The sequence below is a fragment of the Ambystoma mexicanum genome, chromosome 7p (genome assembly GCF_040938575.1).
Source record: "Ambystoma mexicanum isolate Mex_15411 chromosome 7p, UKY_AmexF1_1, whole genome shotgun sequence".
Lineage (NCBI taxonomy): Eukaryota > Metazoa > Chordata > Amphibia > Caudata > Ambystomatidae > Ambystoma > Ambystoma mexicanum.
In genome coordinates, this window is record NC_090939.1 from 220,236,329 (window position 1) to 220,254,633 (window position 18,305).

The 18,305-nt window shown below is 48.6% G+C and overlaps 1 protein-coding gene across 2 annotated transcripts in view; it reads right to left on the bottom strand.

The window, feature by feature from the left end:
• TTC3 (tetratricopeptide repeat domain 3) overlaps window positions 1-18,305 on the bottom strand; it is a 2,698,168-nt gene that overhangs the window by 48,973 nt on the left and 2,630,890 nt on the right. For both annotated transcript variants that reach the window (XM_069636090.1, XM_069636092.1), the window contains exon 45: window positions 10,072-10,164. In XM_069636090.1, coding sequence (XP_069492191.1) covers window positions 10,072-10,164 — 93 coding nt within the window. The remainder of the gene's footprint in view (window positions 1-10,071; window positions 10,165-18,305) is intronic.

An 18,305-nucleotide genomic window follows, 5' to 3' on the forward strand; every position in this document is an offset into this window, starting at 1 on the left:
ACTGGTTTGCCCATGGCCGTGTACACCTAAGAAATGGCTTGAACCATCCAATGAGCGATGGAAGCATGGAAGCCTGAGAGCGGGGGGAGGAACCCCCAAAAGTCACAATGCCTAAGACATCTTGAAGGATTTCGTCTGAAAGAGGTAAATGTTGAGGACCCTCTTCAGGTCCAAGGAATGTAGGGCCCTTTCTACTCCTGACTGCGGTTCAGAAAGAACACCGGAAGGTAGATCTCTTGATTCAGATAAAATGGGGAGACCACCATGGGCAAGAAATTCGGGCGAGTGCGCAAGATGACCTTATTGTTGTGAAACGCTGCGAAGGGCTCACACGAAGACAAAGCCTGCAGTTCACTGACCCGGCATGCAGAGGGGAGAGCTACCAGTAAAACTGTCTTTAGTGTTACCAAGTGGATATCACAGAGGCCATCGGCTGGAAAGGTTTGCGCTGTAAGGCTTGTGAGAAACCTGGGAGTATTCTCCCAAGCGAACCTCAATAATCCCTTATTCAGGTGGCCAAGGAAGGGCCGACACGCTCAGATCCCAACCCGGGGGGCGAAAGCGTGAGAAAGGCTCACCTGGATAGGGTAGCACAGGGTTATGCTCAGGGGAATAGCCTAGGTGAAACGCAGTATTATACCGGGGAAGGAGGAGAGTAGGGTGAGATCCCAGAGACCTTCGTAGGCTGTACCACATCTGCCTCCCTTCCTCTCATTCGATTTCTCTTGTCCAAATCCAATGACCCCTCTGTATCTAGTAGATACCCTAGGAGCCCAAACCCTGTTAAGCCCCAAAACCACAGCTCCCAGGATCCCCGTTTTCCTATTTAATTCCCGAACACCCAGGCTACCTTGACAAAACACTACTGTTCCCACAATCCCCTCGGTTCATTTCACAATCCCGGCCATTTCCGTTAGTTTCACAAACCCTACCAATCCTGTCCCTCTGATTATAATTTTCCGCAGTCGAATGTGAGCAATAACTGCAATTCCCACAAACCCTCCTACTCATTTAAAAAACCCAAACTTCCGAAATCACCACCAACCTTAGGACGAGGAATATAATTTATTGAGATACTTGTTCCCCATGCCGTAGAACACTTAGCAACGATACCGCCCCCCTTTTTCTAACACAAACACTTTCCCCTACTGTGGAAAACAACCGTCTAAAAACAAAAGTGTTTACCTGACATGTCCCAACCAAAGGGTCAGGCAAAGTCAGGCAATTGACCTGAATCACACACACCCGACGGCCCTTTCCTTTCCCCCACAGGGATAAAAGGTGGAGCACAAGAGCACAGGACGAGCAAGGCAGACCGCACGGCGAGACAACTAATCCAGCACGGCAATTCAAGAGGAGAAGAAAGGCAGCAAGCATTGACGGGGCGACAAGGAGCGAAACAACCTTGCCCTTTTCCAATCCAGACCTGCGGAACCTCCCAGCAGAGAACTGCAAGACCGTGGACAATAGCCAACGTGTCTAGCGGCAGATGTCAATGGTACACAGAGCCTGCCTACGCAGATAAGCAGGACGGAGAGAGATGCCTGCTAACGTGGTACCGTCCTTGACTCCGGATGCCAAAGAAGCCAAGCAGTTCCTCACAGTCTTTGGGTCGAGGGGACAGCCAATAAGAAATCGAACTGTGTTGAATGAAAATTGCAAAGTGGCTAAAGAAGGGAAGTTCAAAGAACATTTAGAGGCTGGTGAATCCCGCACTTTTGGAACTACCAATACCAGAAGGCCTTAGGAGGGTTTTAACCAAAGGGGTCAAAGTGGTCATACATGGGTCTTGTAAAATCCTCTATACAGTCGAAAGTCTTTCACCAGCAAAGTAGAGAGAAGGAAGAAGGAACTCTTTGTGATTAGCCATAGTGAACACGACAGAGGAAGGTAAAGAAGTATCCACTGAGTATTCTTTAAAAGGACATTAAGTCCTGAGAATACAACAGGAACAAGTGTTGTCGCAAAACGCCGTAGCGAACCTGACCGAGGGAGGCGAACAGTCAAGAAGGGGCTTGAGCCCGGCTGAGGGGGTGTTAGGGAGAATTCTCTGTATAGGCTAATTTCCCAAACCTAGTGAGTCCCGCAGCAGCTTTGCTGGATTTTTGGGGTTTAATTTCTTCTCCTGCTAAGAGTGAGACTCTTTCTCCCACTCTTAGGCATGATTTGAGAATGTCCTTTGACTTTGTAATATGTTTTATGGGCTATGGGGTCTTTTACTCAATAGGGCTTCATGTGTTTTTGGTAAGTGTGTTACACAGCACCCTCAGTGCAGTAACACAGGGTTGTCATAGTGGCCCCCAAACATAGACTCCATACCCTGGGACTGACTACTGTCTCCCAGGGCATCTACAGTTACCATTGGCCTTACTAGTCTTAAATTGTGAACAGAACCAGTACAAACCATCATATTGTGGAAGTACTGGTATGGGTAATTCGATTGCCCCTGGGTCTCTTTTTCAAGGGGGCACTGTCCAGTCCCCCCCTTGTCGAGTTTCTGGCTGGTGGCAGTGGTTACCACACGAAATATTCCACCGGAATATTTCCTATGGGATTTTCCCATTCATTTTAAACGTACCACTTTTTTTGGTGCAATGTTAAAGATACTGCCGGGTTATTTATATAATATTTATTCCCCGGTTGGGTCTTTTTGCCAGGACTCGGTTTTAAAATGGCGTTTGTGTTCGCCTCTGTGACTCCAACCCAAGTCGAGCCCTTTGTCCCACTTTTGGCGGGCTTCTGCACAGAAGCCTCCAAAAGTGGTGCCACTCTGTCTGGGTCTACAGGATGTGTGGGAGGGGGGAATAGGCACCCTGGACTGAGCTGCCTCGGCAACTCAAGTCACACTCGTGTGTGATTGGCCCAGTGGTGAGCCGCCCGGCTCACCACTTAGCATGTTTGAGTGACAGCTAGGACTGATGAATGGGGGCTTTCTGCATAAAAGCAGGGCTTTGGGGACTGGAACTTCAGAAGTCGCCACAGGACCTAAAGAATCCGAAGAGGGAGAAGCTGAGCCGACATGCAATGACGACACCACCGGGAGACCTGCTGAACCGAACTCACCACAACGACAGAGAAGATCTTCTTCCAGGAGAGTCTTCTTCCTTTGAGCTGGTGGGGTTAACCAGTTTCCCTTTTTCACCTTCCTGGATCGTCTCGTGGTCGAATCGCCCGTGCCAAGCACCCCGGCGGCCAGATAGCCACGTTTCACGCTTCACCACTACAGCAAATAAAAGGATAGTACCTTTTAACCGGGAAACTCCGCGGCTGGTTTCTTCCCTGGCAGTGCAACGACCTCCAGCTTTCCTCCACGTCGAGATCTTCTCTTCCCCTGGACGAAGTACCGACTTGCACCCGCTGCCAGGAAGGAACAACTGCCCCCGCTGGAGCTTTTTCACCTTTTCAGGTACTGTGTCCCCACCTGGTCTCCCGTGCAACAGACTGTCCAAGGTGTCCCGTAAATCCTTGACTCTCTATCCTGGGGTGACCTCGGACCTGTTACCTAACTTTTCTGAACTGATCTAACTCCTTTTTGAACTATCTGCAAAGACTTTTAAAGTGTACTTCAACTGTGTGATCTTGGGCACATTCCGCCTTGCTCTCTCCAAGAGTGGGCCTGGCCTATAAACTTTTTGCTCTACAGTAAACCTTCCTTTCTTGACTTGCTGTGGTTCTTTAAAAGTGTTGGTATTGTGTGCTTTCCTATTTCTGCCTTTTCTCTCCCTTTTTAAACTGAATTATTGGAGTGCCATCTAAGGTTAGGCGCTCACCTCTGTTTTGCAAATAAGTGGTGTCTTAACTTAGACTTGTCGAATAATTTAATCAGGGAGCTGTATATATTTCTAGTGACTGTGTTTGAACTTGCTTGACATATTAGTGCCAGTGTATTTTTACAAGTGTTTTTAAATACATAATTATATACTTTTATACCAAAGCTTTGGTCAGTGTTTGCTTGTGTTACTGTATTTTTGTACCTAATTTGTATACTCTAGATACTGCCTAACTCTTCTTGAGAGAAGTTTGACTTCTCAGCCACAACTACCAGGTACATCTGGGTGGTACAGACTGCTACCAATTGGGTTTACTGCTAACACCTGTAGTCTTAAACATTTTGCAGTGGTCCCTAAGGGAACTGCACAGGTTTCTGCCTAACAGGGGGATCTGTGGGTGAAAAATCATCACCCAAAGACTGGAGAATATAAAAGGAGAAAACAAGTGAACAAGAGCCATTGTGAATCTGACCAAGGGAGGCTAAGAATCGAGAGGGGTCTACGCCCAGAAGAGGGGGACCCAGTGGTGAGTCATTATTACCCCTACTACCGTGTGAACGGAACTTTAAGTTGTGGTGTGATGCATCAGGTCCCAGAAGAAAAGAGACGTTTTGCGCCAAGAGACTCAACCATCAAAGACCCTGATATCGCTCCAAGCAGAACAGTCAGCTCGTGCTGGGGAAAGTTTCAGCGTGTGCAGTGCTCAGAAGTGCCACCTTATCCCGTGCTCAAAACATGGGGGAACGGGGAGCCCTGGCTAGCACATCCTGACTATTAATTGTGAACACTTCTCTTTATTGTATCTCTTATCCAACACTCTTTCTATATTCATTTTAAGGACTGGCAATAGGTTTTGTAGTATAGGCCCTTTTATTTATTTTGACTAGAGTACACAAGGATTGCCTTATTTTTTATTTGATGGTCGAAGCTTGCTCCCAATCTTTAGGTTAGATTAGGCGTTTTTTCCAACCTGCATACTGTTAAAATAAGCACTCTTGAATCATATTCACTTGTGTCTGTCTTTGCTGTTGCCAACATGAGTTTCTTATAGGCTGCAAGAACCACACTGAGGTCCCATACACTGGGTGTGGCCTATACACTGGAGGAAATGGCCTAGACAACCCCTTACGGTGGGCCTTAACAACTGGGTAGGCCGCCGAAGAACACATGCTCGGGGGAATTCTTGTAAGTCCCAATAGCCGCCAAATTAGTGCGGCAAGTATCCAACTGAACTCCAGAGCGCGTCAGGTTTGCTGAAAAAGCCAGTACGTGATCCAGAGGACAGGTGACAGGATCCAGACCCTTGTCATGAGCCCAATGGCAGAATCTAGTCCATTTGCTCTTATACTGGGACCGAGTAGAGGTCCTCCTGGACTGTTGAATGATGTCCCAGTAGCCATCCAAAAATTGAGCATGCGGAAGCCTCAACTGGTCAGGAACCAGGCCGCCAGAGCCAGCCTGGCTGGGTTAGGATGTACCACTGCCTTGCTGCGCCAGGTTTCCCTCTGCAGCTGGTCTCCCCTTAACACTTCCTCGAACTTGGTTCAACACCTGCCACTTTGCGATCATCAATTAAACAGAGCTCGGGTCTTATCGGCTCTCCCCTCAACTCACCGGCTGTGATGGACCGCTTGGCTATCCTCTTCATTGGATTCAAGGCCGGTACCACTGTCGCGGGAGCTTCTCTTGCTCCTGCTCATCGGCGTAGGCTTGCCCCGTGTACCGTTGACATCTGCTGCAAGACCCTTGTGCTATTGTTTGTGGTCTTAGGCTTTCTTACTCAAAGGTTCTGCAGGTCCGTGACGAAAAGGGCAAGGTCACTTTTCTCCTCGCCAGCCTCTCGATTCCTGCCATCTTTCTCCTTCGTTTGAACTGCTCCGCCTAATTAGCTGTCTCGTTGTGCTGTCTGCCGTGCTCGTACTGTGCTCTCTGGTTCCACCTTTTATCCCTGTTGGGAAGGGGAAAGGCTGTCAGGTGTGTGTGATTCTGATCAATTGCCTGACTTTGCCAGACCCTTTTATTTGGACATGCCAGGTAAACCGCGCTGGTGTTAGTCTGTTGTCCGTTGTGCTGTGCGAAAGTGTTTCAGAAAAGGGGGGGGAGGCAGTGGTTTTGAATTTTTTACGTGAGAAGAGGGGGGAAAAGGTGTCAAAAGGTAGGGGAATACCGTGTCCCACCCGTCGATGTCTCACTCCCACTCCTGACAAAGAGGAGGAGAGAATTTTAGAGGAAAGGGAAGAGGAAGACTGAAGCCCGTGGAGACTATGGATAGGATCCAAGGGTTCTAGAAAAGATACTTGCCGCTGTCCTGGAAAAGAGCCAGTTGTCCCCCTATTGGGGAGCTGTGTTCCCCGGCCTTGACATCACTGCTCCTCGGCGGGAGCAGAGAAGGAGGAGCGGAAAAAACCTGTGCAAGGCCCTCTGCTGCTTCCTCCTGCTGTTGCTGGGTGACCTGGCAGGCCTCCGCGTACCGCGGTCCCGAAACCCCTTGAAGCCGGTGAAAGCGCAGGGTTTAAATTCAAATCCTGCCCGAGACTGGAGGGAAGGACTTTTGCCCTTACTTTGTCAGGATGGCTAAGGACTTGGCGGTTTGAGTGGGGGTTTTCTTTGTCAACTCGTCATCGGTTGACGAATGAAAGAGGTCCATACCCTCAAAGGGCAGGTCAAGAATCCGCTCTTGCACGTCAGACGAAAACTTAGTGGCATGCATCCACAGCGTCCTTTTCATCTCGACACCCAGGCACAGCCCTCTGCTGGCTTTGTCGATGTGGGAGACCAAAAGCTCCAAGAGGTCCTGCGCAACATCCTGGGCAGCCGCAAGACCGGCCTTGAAGGAGGCTTGGCTCTCCAAAGGGAGGACAGGCAGAAACTCCCCGAACTCCCTCCACAGCTGATGGTTAGCCGTGGCTAAAAGGGTGTCAGCGTTGGTTTGCCACAGATGAAGACCTGAAATGGCATAACAGCATTTGCCCAAAGACTCGAGGACCTTGCCCTACTTGGAAAAACAACTGGAGGTGGCTCTCAAGGACGAAGACGATGGTTTAGAATATAGTGAGGCTGCAGCCACCTCTGAAGAATGTGGCAGCGGGTGGGATGCCAGGAGAATTGTCTCCTCGTTCGGCAGCCTGAACCTGCTGTGCTGCTTCTTGTTAATTTGGGCCTTGGGCCTGGGTTTCTCCCAGACTTTCCTTGCCACCTGCAGGACATCCTTCTGGAGAGGGATGCTAGACCAGATCGTGGTGCGCTTGCCCAAAAACCCTGCTAACACTCAACTCCTGGGGGGCTTCCTCAGGCAGAGGGACCCCCAAGAACTCCACTAGGCCCTGAAGGCGGTCATGAAAGGTGTTAAAGGATGACGTGGGTTCATCCTCCTGGGTCTCCTCCCCCTTTTTTGACAGACCACGGGGAGTCTGGGCCCTGGGACACAGGTACCAGCAGGGTCCCCCCTAAATCCAGACCCGAAGACAAGGCCCAACAGCTGTTGAGGGGGAGGTGTTACAGGAGGAGCTAAAGGTGTCTGAACAGCCGGTAGGGGCCTGGACTGGGGGAAGGACCGGGACTGGAACCAGAAGCACCAGAGGAACAGGAGGACCCCCCACAGGAGGAGGCACCACCTGTGGGATCACCTCCTTTACTATATCATTCAGGAGCCCCTTCATCTGAGGGGAACGCATGAAGAAGAGCTCAAAAAGCGGTCCTCACTAGCCGCCAGATCCCTAGAGGCCCGGCCCTCCGAGGTGCTGCACCTGGTCAAAGTGCTGAGGCGCCTCAGGCATAGGTCACAAAGCTGCAATGGTTAGATGTACCCCTGAGGAGGCCAGATGTCTGTACCATAAAGATCGCTGCAGCTTCCAGAGGGAAGGGGACTGGGATCTTCCTGCAAAGCCTATTCAATGGCTGAAAGCACGGGCGGGCCTTGAGTTGAATCCAAAATGGCCACCAGGCTGGCGGGATCCTCCAAGTGCCTCACTGCCATTTTGAAGCTTTGCACCTCGCCCTGGGCGGGAGGGTGTAAAGGTCCTGAGAAACCTCAGACATGGGAGGATACAGCTTCTGTTTTGAGCCCAAAGCAGAAGCGTCTACTTCAGAGATCGCTCTGGTAGGCACTGAGCCTGCGGCCGGACGGCAGTCGTAAAGCCCTGACTCACGACCTCGGAGCGAGCTCTGGTAGGCTGGACACCCTTGACACCTGTGCTGGTAGTCGTGCTGGATCGTGCCGAGGACTAACTCTTGGAGGTGGCACAAGACGATCCCTTACCCCCTGGGGTAAGAAGAAGAGGACACACTTGATTGCCCCCCCGAGGACAGCCCGGTAGAGCCCCTCGGCTTGGGAGCTGGTAGCCTTAGAGGCCTTGGGCCTGCAAGAACCTGAATCCGAGGAACCCTGGCGAAGGAGTCACTGCGCTGTTGAGCCATGCTGAACAGAGAGCCTACCCTTGTCTTGACGAGAGGTCCTGGAGACAAAGTCCTTAAGGTGGGGAGGAGTAGAAGTGTGGAAGATCTCCCTCCACCACGACAACAGATTATTCAATGCCCTCTGACCGAGAGCGGTGCAAGCCGCACACGTGTCCCCGCGGTGGTCAGGCCCCAGGCACTCAAGACAAAGCGCATGGGAGTCAGAGGCCGCCAACGAGCGGTCACACGAGGCACATCTTGTGAATCCTCCTGCAGCCGACATGTGCTGCGGAATGCAAGGCACCGAAGAGAGGTTACATAATGATAATGATGTGTTATTTATATAGCGCCTTAATCCAAAGCACTTTACAGAGCACATATTTACATACAATATCACCCAACTGAAATTGGTACGCATTTATCGACCTCGGAAGGATGAAAGGCTGAGTTAGTGTTGCCGGGATTCGAACCTGCGACCTGCAGATCGCGCTCAGATCGCAGCAGCGGGCGCTCAACCGGGTGAGCTATCAAAAACGAGAAGCAAGCGGAAAGTTTAAAAAGTAGATGCGCTGTCTGCCAGGTCAGACACGGTCCGTGCGGAAAGAGGGATTGAGGTGAGGTGCCTCATGCGCTATACTAAATTTAAAGGGGAAGATCAACTTTTCTCTGCCAAAGGTTCTGGTACCGTCCCCATGTTGGGGGACGCCCACAAGGATGGAGGAAAGGGGACGGGACATAAAAGTATGGAGAACTAGGGTTCATTGATGCAGATCATAATACTTCGAGCAAGAAAAGGACCATGAGCTCATAAATTAAGAAAATTGGATCTTCACACAGTGGAATATAAATGTTATAGGCTATGCTAGTGGATGAGTGGGGTGTGTTACAGTGCCACTGCAGCAATGCATCCAAGTCACTGGCCTCCCTTAAGTCTGCAGCTAGGTCACAAGATCAAGATACTGTTCTTGCATGACAGCAATAATTAGGGAAGCCGCATGTCCTACTACAATCACAGGGAACCAGGTCTTTTTGTCATTAAAGATGGTCTCTGAACTTGCTGAAGATTATCTTTTGAAGGCAGGGAATAAGTACTATTTTCACAGCTTCTAGTTCAGATGCGGAAGAGGAATTACCAGATGGCATTTATAGTCCGATCGCCAGTGGGGCCAGTTCAGAGAACCAAACTGGAAAGTGCAGTGGTGGTTGCTTGAAGGGTCTCCGATGACCAGGGACCATGCAACAACTATGTTCTAAGGTTGGTACTGGGATCTTTGCAAAAATGTCCAGCATCTGCGATGCAAAGCACTTGTACTTTAAACTTATGGCATAAGAAACTGTAGGCAATTTGCAGTAGCTATGAGCTAATTCCTCAGACTCCTGAAAAGGGGATCTAGAGTGCGGTTTTCTGTAGGAGGATAAAATACCTTTGCAGAAGAAACATGGGAGTGAACACCTTTCCTGTGTCACTTGGAGCCGCAATGAGTGCATGGGGGAATACCATAGCCCTGGGGTATTGCCACCCCTTTGAAGGGATGTAAAACATGTTGCCACCCACTCCCCGACAGGCTTTGGGTGCATCAATGAGAGCAGGCCTCTGTGTCATGATCCTGACAGACAGTAAAAAGAAGCATTGCAAATCTGACACAGACATGTACCTCTTGTAATCATGGTAATTACCAGGGATCCTTCAGTAAGCCCTATTAAGACCATAGTTTTATTAAAAAACAAAATGTGAAATTACAAACAATGTTAATACACATACATCGTTTACTGATATTTAATCTGGATACAGATATCCAGATGTGGAAATAATCACAACTATTAAACATACACATATAGTCCGATCTCAAATTAATAAAAATAAGTTGCAAATACTACTAATTAGAAAACCAGGGAGAACACTTACATGTTTGTGGAATTGATGTCCACATTCTAATGTATATATGATATCCTGGCGTAGTTCTTCATGACATATTATACATGGGTCCTCATCAAAGGACTGCAAAGTGAGAAAAACATCTTCAATTTACTTTTTATTAGATAAAATCACAACAGTACTCGTCAGCAACCTTGGGTTTTTTAAAACTTTTTTTTGTGTCAAATCGTCTGCTCACTGTACAACATTGTTGACCGAGATGAGTCTGTTGTAAAACCCTATTGCAACCCATACAAAGGGGCCGTCTATGTCTATCAACGAAGAACAAATTACTTACCTCTGGTAATGTTCTTTCTCATGGATTCTCCTCCAACATATGTATCATCATATAATACATGGCAGCCAGCATTCTGTATATAAAAACCTGGAAATTATATGATAGGTTATTTATAACGCGCTTAATACCCAGAGGTTTCTAAGCGTGGACACGGGGATCGAACCTGTGTTGCTCCGTGTCGTCTTGTTTCCAAGACATGGTAGTATGTTCAATTTGCACTGCTGAAGTTGTACACATCTGCGCAAGAATCTCTATGTTACTACTTTTAAAGCACAAAATGGGAATTTATTGTGAAGGCATTTTATTAAATTGCTTGAACTATTTTTGGCAGCACATTAAGAGCTGCAGGTGAGCTTTTTTTAAAAATCCAAACATATTCTACATTTACTACATGTATCAAGAAATTGAATATTTGTTACATTAGATTCAGCAAAAGACCAGGTATTACAGAGGATGACTGTGTGTGGCCATTTATTCCAAGCAATAAAATACCTCCTACCGTACATAAAAAGGATATTGCAAGTCACCTCTGAGTTCCCTGACCTTATAAAGGAGCTCTGCCTTCGGCCTTGTTCCTCCATTTTGTCACGGAACTCCTCAGTGACTTGCAAAATCCTTATAACATATGCTAAGGGGTGCTTTATCCCATATATAATCGTCAGTACTAGCTGATTCGCAAACATTTTTCCAACATAGTGCAACTCCAGCATTGAAGACCTACAACATATCTGCTCAACTCTGGAAATGAGGGTGGACAGCTCATCTATACCTCAACACCATGTCCCGTGACCACAGGCTCCCAGTGTTAAGGCGCTTGAGGGAACTGTAAAGGAAACCATAGAGTTCTCTCATTGTGGAGCAGGAAAGGATGGCAAGGAGTATCCATCATAAGGACCATTACCTGAGGTAAATGGTTTGTTATCCTATTGGATCGGATTCTCCCACAAATTCCTCATCTTACATAGAATCCCATAAAATTATATATTTCAATGGTGGTGGGATAGAGCGAGAAAGAAGACTGCCTCGATAGTAAAGAATTGCAACAGACTGATCTTCCAAAACAGGCATCTTGACCAGCGAGGGAGTCCAAGCAGTAATCTTTCTTATGTTGTTATGTTATGTTATTTGGCATTTATATAGCGCTCTATATATCATTGGTATGACCTCAAAGCGCTGGTCGGTTGAACGCCCTCGGGGACTGCAGTCCAGGTCAGTAGAGAGGGTTAGAGTCGTAAGGTGCGTGGGTGCACCAGTTATGTGTGCAGCTGATTTAATAGCCAGATGGTAGCTGCATCCTAGCAATAGATGTGGTGATGGTGGAGATGTCAGTTTAATGTGTGCAGTCTGGTGGGTGGACACCCAGACTGGGTTCTGGCTGTGTTAGGCCTGTAGGACACTTATGTGAGCAGCTAGGCCGGTTTGTCATGGGATATAGCTGCGTTTTATTACAGTGATGAGGTGATTGTGGGGTAGTGTTCTTATGTGAGCAGCTGGGGCGAATTTATCGAGGGGTATAGCTGTACTCCAATTGTGTGATGGTGTAGAGTAGAGAGTAAAGATAGTGATATGATAGTTCATCCACAAAGCACATGTGCTTTGTGGATGGGCACAAAAAGGGGGACAGAGAGAGAGGGTTGAGTTTACAGTGACAGGACAGGGGGTGGAGGGATACACGGTGACGACATGGGTAAGAGGGAGGCAAGGCACACAGCGATACACAGGTGCAAAGGGGCATACAGCGACATCACAGGGACTGGAGGGGAGGGACACACAGGGGCACTGGGGTACACAGCGACATCACCGGGACTAGAGGGGCAGGTAATACTGAGGGATATATAGCAGTATCACTGGGGTATATAGCTGCATCATGGGGATATATAGCTGCATCACAGGGACAGGAGGGCAGGGCACACAGTGACACACATGCACAGTGGGGTATACAGTGACATCACAGGGACTAGAGGTGAGGGCAATACAGAGGGATACATTGCAGCATCACAGGAGCAGGTGGTCGGGGTGCACAGAGACACAACGGGTCACACAGCAACCTCACAGAACAAGACGAGCTGTCGAACAGGGAAATGGGTGGAGTTCTGATCCAATGAGATCATTATTCTGGATTCAGGGATACAGATGCCCATAGTTGAATTAATGGTCGTATTCATTGATGGCATGGTCGGGAGTCCCAATGTGTATTTAATCAGTGGGTTGTCGGAATTCAGTCGCTTCTAGGTTGCGGTTGGCGTTATGGGAACAGCCATGTTTTTAGCACTTTGCGGAATGCCATATAGTCTTGGATGTGTCGAATATGTGGGGCAAGCGAGTTCCCCGGAGTCGGGGCCAAGGTTGAGAAAGCAGAACCTCCGTCCATACATAGTTGGTGGGAGGGATCACTAAAAGGAGGGCAGTGTTTGGTCTTAGGGTGTGTGATGGGAGGTAAGGTTTTAACTTTTCTTACAGGTTGAATGGGCGGGTCTTGTGCACTGCACGGTGAGTGATGCAGTGGGTCTTGAAGGAGGCTCTTTGTCCGACTGGGAGCAGGGGAGGGTTCGCAGAGCTGGGGAGATCGAGGAGCAGTTTAGCAGCAGCGTTTTGCGCTCTTTGGAGTTTATTGAGGTGGTACGCTGGCGCTCCTAGGTACAGGGAGTTGGCATAGTCCAGTCTCGACATTACAATGGACATAACAGAGGCAAGTCTGTTTGGGAAGGAGAGGTAGGGAAAAATGTGCCTGAGAAGTTTGAGATGGTAGTGACAACATTTAGACACATTGGTGATCTTTCAGGAGAGGGTTAGGCCAGCGTGCATAGTGCAGCCTAGGTTATTTACTGTCGGAGGGGGTGGAGGGGCTTGCCTAGGGAAGGGGGCCAAAGGAGAGGATGAGGCAGAAGTGCTGTGCTGCCACACACACTGATTTCGGTTTTTGTGGGGTTTAAGAGGAGGTGGTCAATTGTCATCCATCGGTCAATATCTAGGAGACAGGCTTCGGGTTCGGTGTCAGAATTGTGGAATTTAAGGATGATTTGGGTATCGTCAGCGTAGTTGTAGCACGAGATGTTATGCGGGTGGATGATTTCAGGGAGGGTGGACATATAAAGGTTGAATAGGAGAGCAGATTGGCATACGCCTTGGGGTACTCCAGTATTAACCGAGCATGCTGCTGAGACAAAAGGGGAGCGGAGGGTTATTTGTTTCCTGTTGCTGAGGAAGGAGGCGATCCACTTGGGAGAGGTGCCACGGATTCCAAGGGAGTGGAGACGGTCAAGGAGGATTGAGTGGTTTATTGTGTTAAAGGCTGTGTTAGGGAGAATTCTCTGTTAAGGCTAATTTCCCAAACCTAGTGAGTCCCCCAGCAGCTTTGCTGGATTTTTGGGGTTTATTTCTTTCTCCTGCTAAGAGTGAGACTCTTTTTCTCCCACTCTTGGGCATGATTTGAGAATGTCCTTCGACTATGTAATGTGTTTTATGGGCTATGGGGTCTTTTACTCCATAGGGCTTCATGTGTTTTTGGTAAGTGTGTTACACAGCACCCTCAGTGCAGTAACACAGGGGTATCATAGTGACCCCCAAACATAGACTCCATACCCTGGGACTGACTACTGTCTCCCAGGACATGTAAAGTCACCTTTGGCTTTACTAGTCTTAAATTCTGAACAGAACCAGTACAAGCCATGATATTGTGGAAGTACTGGTAGGGGTAATTCGATTGCCCCTGGGTCTGTTTTCCAAGGGGGCACTGTCCAGTCCCCCCTTGTCGAGTTTCTGGCTGGTGGAAGTGGATACCACGCGAAATATTCCACCGGAATAATTCCTATGGGATTTTCCCATTAATTTTAAATGCATCACTTTTTGGTGCAATTTTAAAGATACCGCCGGGTTATTTATTTGATATTTATTCCCCGGTTGGGTCTTTTTACCAGGACTCGGTTTTAAAATGACGTTTGTGTTTGCCTCTGAAACTCTAACCCAAGTCGAGCCCTTTGTTCCACAGAAGCCCTCGAAATGGTGCCACTCTGTCTGGGGTCAACAGGATGTGTGGGAGTGGGATTAGGCACCCTGGACTGAGTTGCCTTGGCACTCAGTCGCATACTGCCTAACTCTTCTTGAGGTAAGCCTGACTGCTCAGCCACAGCTACCAAGTGACTCTGTGTGGTACAGACTGCTACCAAGTGGGTTTACTGCCAAACACCTGTAGTCCTAAATCTTTTGCAGTGGTCCCTAAAGGAACTGTATAGGTTTCTTCCTAACACTCCTCAACCTCTCTACAGCCTGTTAGGCAGAAACCTGTGCAGTTCCCTTAGGGACAACTGCAAAAAGTTTAAGTCTACAGGAGTTAGCAGTAAACTCTATTGGTAGCAGTCCGCACCACCTAGATTTACCTGGTAGCTGTGGCTGAGCAGTCAGACTTCTCTCAAGAAGAGTTAGGCAGTATATAGAGTATACACAATAGGGCTAAAAATACAGTAGCATAAGCAAACACTGACCAGAGCTTTGGTATAAAAGTATATAATTATTTATTTAAAAACACACTTGTAAAAATACACTGGCACTAATATGTCAAGCAAGTTCAAACACAGTCGCTATAAGTATATACACCTCCCTAGTTAATTATTTGACAAGTCTAGGTTAAGACACCACTTATTTAGCAAAACAGAGGTGAGCACATAACCGTAGATGGCACTCCAATAATTTGTTTAAAAAGGGAGAGAAAAGGCAGAAAAGGAAAAACACACAGCACCAACACTTTTAAGAAACCACAGCAAGTCAAGAAAGGCAGTGTCTACTGTACAGCAAAAAGTTCATAGGCCAGGCCCACTCTTGGAGAGAGCAAGATGGACTGTGCCCAAGATCACACAGTGGAAATGCACTCAAAGTCTTTACAGAAAAGTCAAAAGAGGTTGGATCAAGTTAGAAAGGTAATGTTAGCAGGTCCGAGGTCACCCCAGGATAGAGAGTCAAGGATTTAGGGGACACCTTGGAAAATCTGTTGCAAGGGAGACCAGGCGGGACACAGTACCTGAAATGGTGAAAAAGCTCCAGCGGGGGCAGTTGTTCCTGGCAGCAGGTGCAAGTCGGTGTTTCGTCCAGAGGAAGAGGAGATCCCGCCGTGGAGGAAAGATGAAGGTCGCTGCACTGCCAGGGAAGAAACCAGCCGCGGAGTTCTTCGGTTAAAAGGTACTACCCTTCTCTTCGCGGTAGTGGTAAACCGTGGTATTCCGGTTGCCGGGGTGCTTGGCACGGGCAAGGTGGCCACGAGATGCTCCAGGAAGGTGAAAAGAAGGCAAAACTGGTTATCCCCACCAGTCAAAGGAAGAAGACTCTCCGGACTGGAGATCTCCTCTGTCATCGGGAAAAGTGGCGAGACGGTTCAGCAGGGCTCCACCGGTGGTATCGTCGTTGCAGGTCGGCTCAGCTTCTCCCTCCTTGGATTCGTAGGTCCTGTGGCGACTTCTGAAGTTCCAGTCCCCAAAGCCCTGCTTTTATGCAGCACACCCCCATTCACTCAGCCTAGCTGTCAATCAAACATGCTAAGTGGTGAGCCGGCCGGCTCACCACTTGGGCCAATCACACAAGAGTGCGACTTGAGTTACCAAGGTAACTCAGTCCAGGGTGCCTAAACCCCCTCCCACACCCCCTGTGGTACCCAGACAGAGTGGCACCACTTTTGGAGGCTTCTGTGGAGAAACCCACCAAAAAGTGGAACGAAGGGCTCGACTTGGGTTGGAGTCACAGAAGAGAACACAACGCCATTTTTGAATCGAGTTCTGGCAAAAAATACCAACCGGTGAATTAATATTAAATAAATAAACTGGCGGTATGTTCGAGGCTATAAGAATTAAATAATTAAAGTTGGTAGCCTCGAACAATGGGAAAATCCCATAGATATATTTTCGCGGTCGAATATAAAAAGTAGTATCCACTGCCAACAGCCAAAACTCGATCAGGGGGGGCGGAGACGTGCCCCCTCGAACAACAGACCCAGGGGCAATCGAATTGCCCCGACCAGTACGTCCACAATATGATGGTTTGTACTGGTTGTGTTCACAATTTAAGAATAGTAAAGCCAATGGTGACTTTACAGGTCCTGGGAGACAGTAGTCAGTCCCAGGGTATGGAGTCTGTTTGGGGGTCGCTACGACACCTCTGGGTTACTGCACTGAGGGTGCTGTGTAACACACTTATCAAAAACACATGAAGCCCTATGGAGTAAAAGACCCCATAGCCCATAAAACATATTACAAAGTCAAAGGACATTCTCAAATCATGCCTAAGAGTGGGAAAAAGAGTCTCACTCTTAGCAGGAGAAAAAAATAAACCCCAAAAATCCAGCAAAGCTGCTGGGGGACTCACTAGGTTTGGGAAATTAGCCTTTACAGAGAATTCTCCCTAACAAGGAGAATGAATGCAGCGCATCCTTCAGAGTCTGCAGTGAACTTAAGATCATCCCAGATCGAGGTTTGAGTGGTGTCGTTGCCATGTCCAGGTCTGAAGCCTGATTGTGCCCGGTCGAGGAGGTTGTTGGATTCAACAAAGGCGTTTAGCAGGGAGTATGCTGTCCGGTTGATTTTTGCAAGGAATCTGCTGTTCGAGATGGGTCTGTAATTTTTGGGGTTGAGAGGGTCGAGGGATGGTTTTTTAAGAGGAGGCTTGACCTGTGTGATTTTGAAAGCATATGGGAAGGTGCCAGAGCTGAGAGAGTGATTTAGTATGGTTCTCGTGTTCTCCTGTGCAGGTGGACAAGAATATTTCTTGCGGGGCAGGGGCCAAAGTGGGGAGCCAGACGGTTTACTAGCAGTTAGTAGGTCAAGAAACCCGTCGCTGGAGATGGGTCTGAAGGAATCGAAAGTGGGTAAGTCGGGGGATGGGGCGGAGGGAGGGGTGGTTGTTGGGTTGCTCGGTTGTTTGGTGGGGGGAGAGGAGGGACAGTTTATTGTTAAGGACAGTCATCCTGTCAAGAGCAGTGGTGTAGAAGTGTAAGGAGAGTGAGTCACAGAGCGCTTGTGATGGGGCAGATTGGGTAGAGGTGCAAGTGGGTTTGACGAATTCAGAAATTATTTCATGGAGTTCTTTGCTGCGGTTTCTACAGTTGAGAATTTGTTCGCTGTAATAGGCTTTTTTTGGCTTTCCGGATTTCAGCTTTGTAGTTACGATGATGCAAGGCGAAGGCGGATCTGCTGGGATCAGATTTTGATGCTCACCATTTGCATTCTAGAGATTTATTTTGTTTTTTGGTATTCCTCAGTTCGGGGGTGAACCATTTGGGAAATGATCCATTGTGCGAGGAAGCAGGGCTTGAGGGGGGGGGAGGGAAGGGAGGGATTAGAGATTAATTGAGCCAAGAGTCGAAAGAGTCAATTCAACGAGTGAGACGGAGAAATGAGATTGGAAGAGGACTGCCACGCCGCCTCCTCTGGAAGGTCTTTTGAGCAGGATGAGCGAGTAGCTGGGGGGAATGCTTTGTGTGCAACAGGGGCGAAGTCGTCGGAGAGTCAGGTTTCAGTGATAAAGACTAGGTCAAGTTTGTCAGAGGAGAGGAGGTCGAAGATGCGGTGTCTGTTTTTTGCTACAGAGCGGGCATTAAAAAGGATGCATTTGACTTCGGAGTGGGGTGTGGTTATGGAGGAGGTCATCAGGAAGTGGGCAGGAGGCATTTGGGCATTTGGAGGGGGGGCTTTTCGGGTCATTGAGACTGGGAGAGGGGGGAAGTGGAGGGGTCCCACGGATTCTGAGTGGCAGGGGATGGGGTTACATCGGTGGAGGATGGGAAGAGTAGGTGGGCGGAGGAGGATGTCAGGGGGGGTAGAGTCGGGGAGGGGCAGGCGAGTGGATAGATGGTCAGTGGGTATGGGGGGTTAGAGATTGGAGTGAGTCTTGAAGGGATCGGGAGGTCTGGTGTGAAGGCTGACAAGTCGAGAGAGTGGGGGTGAAA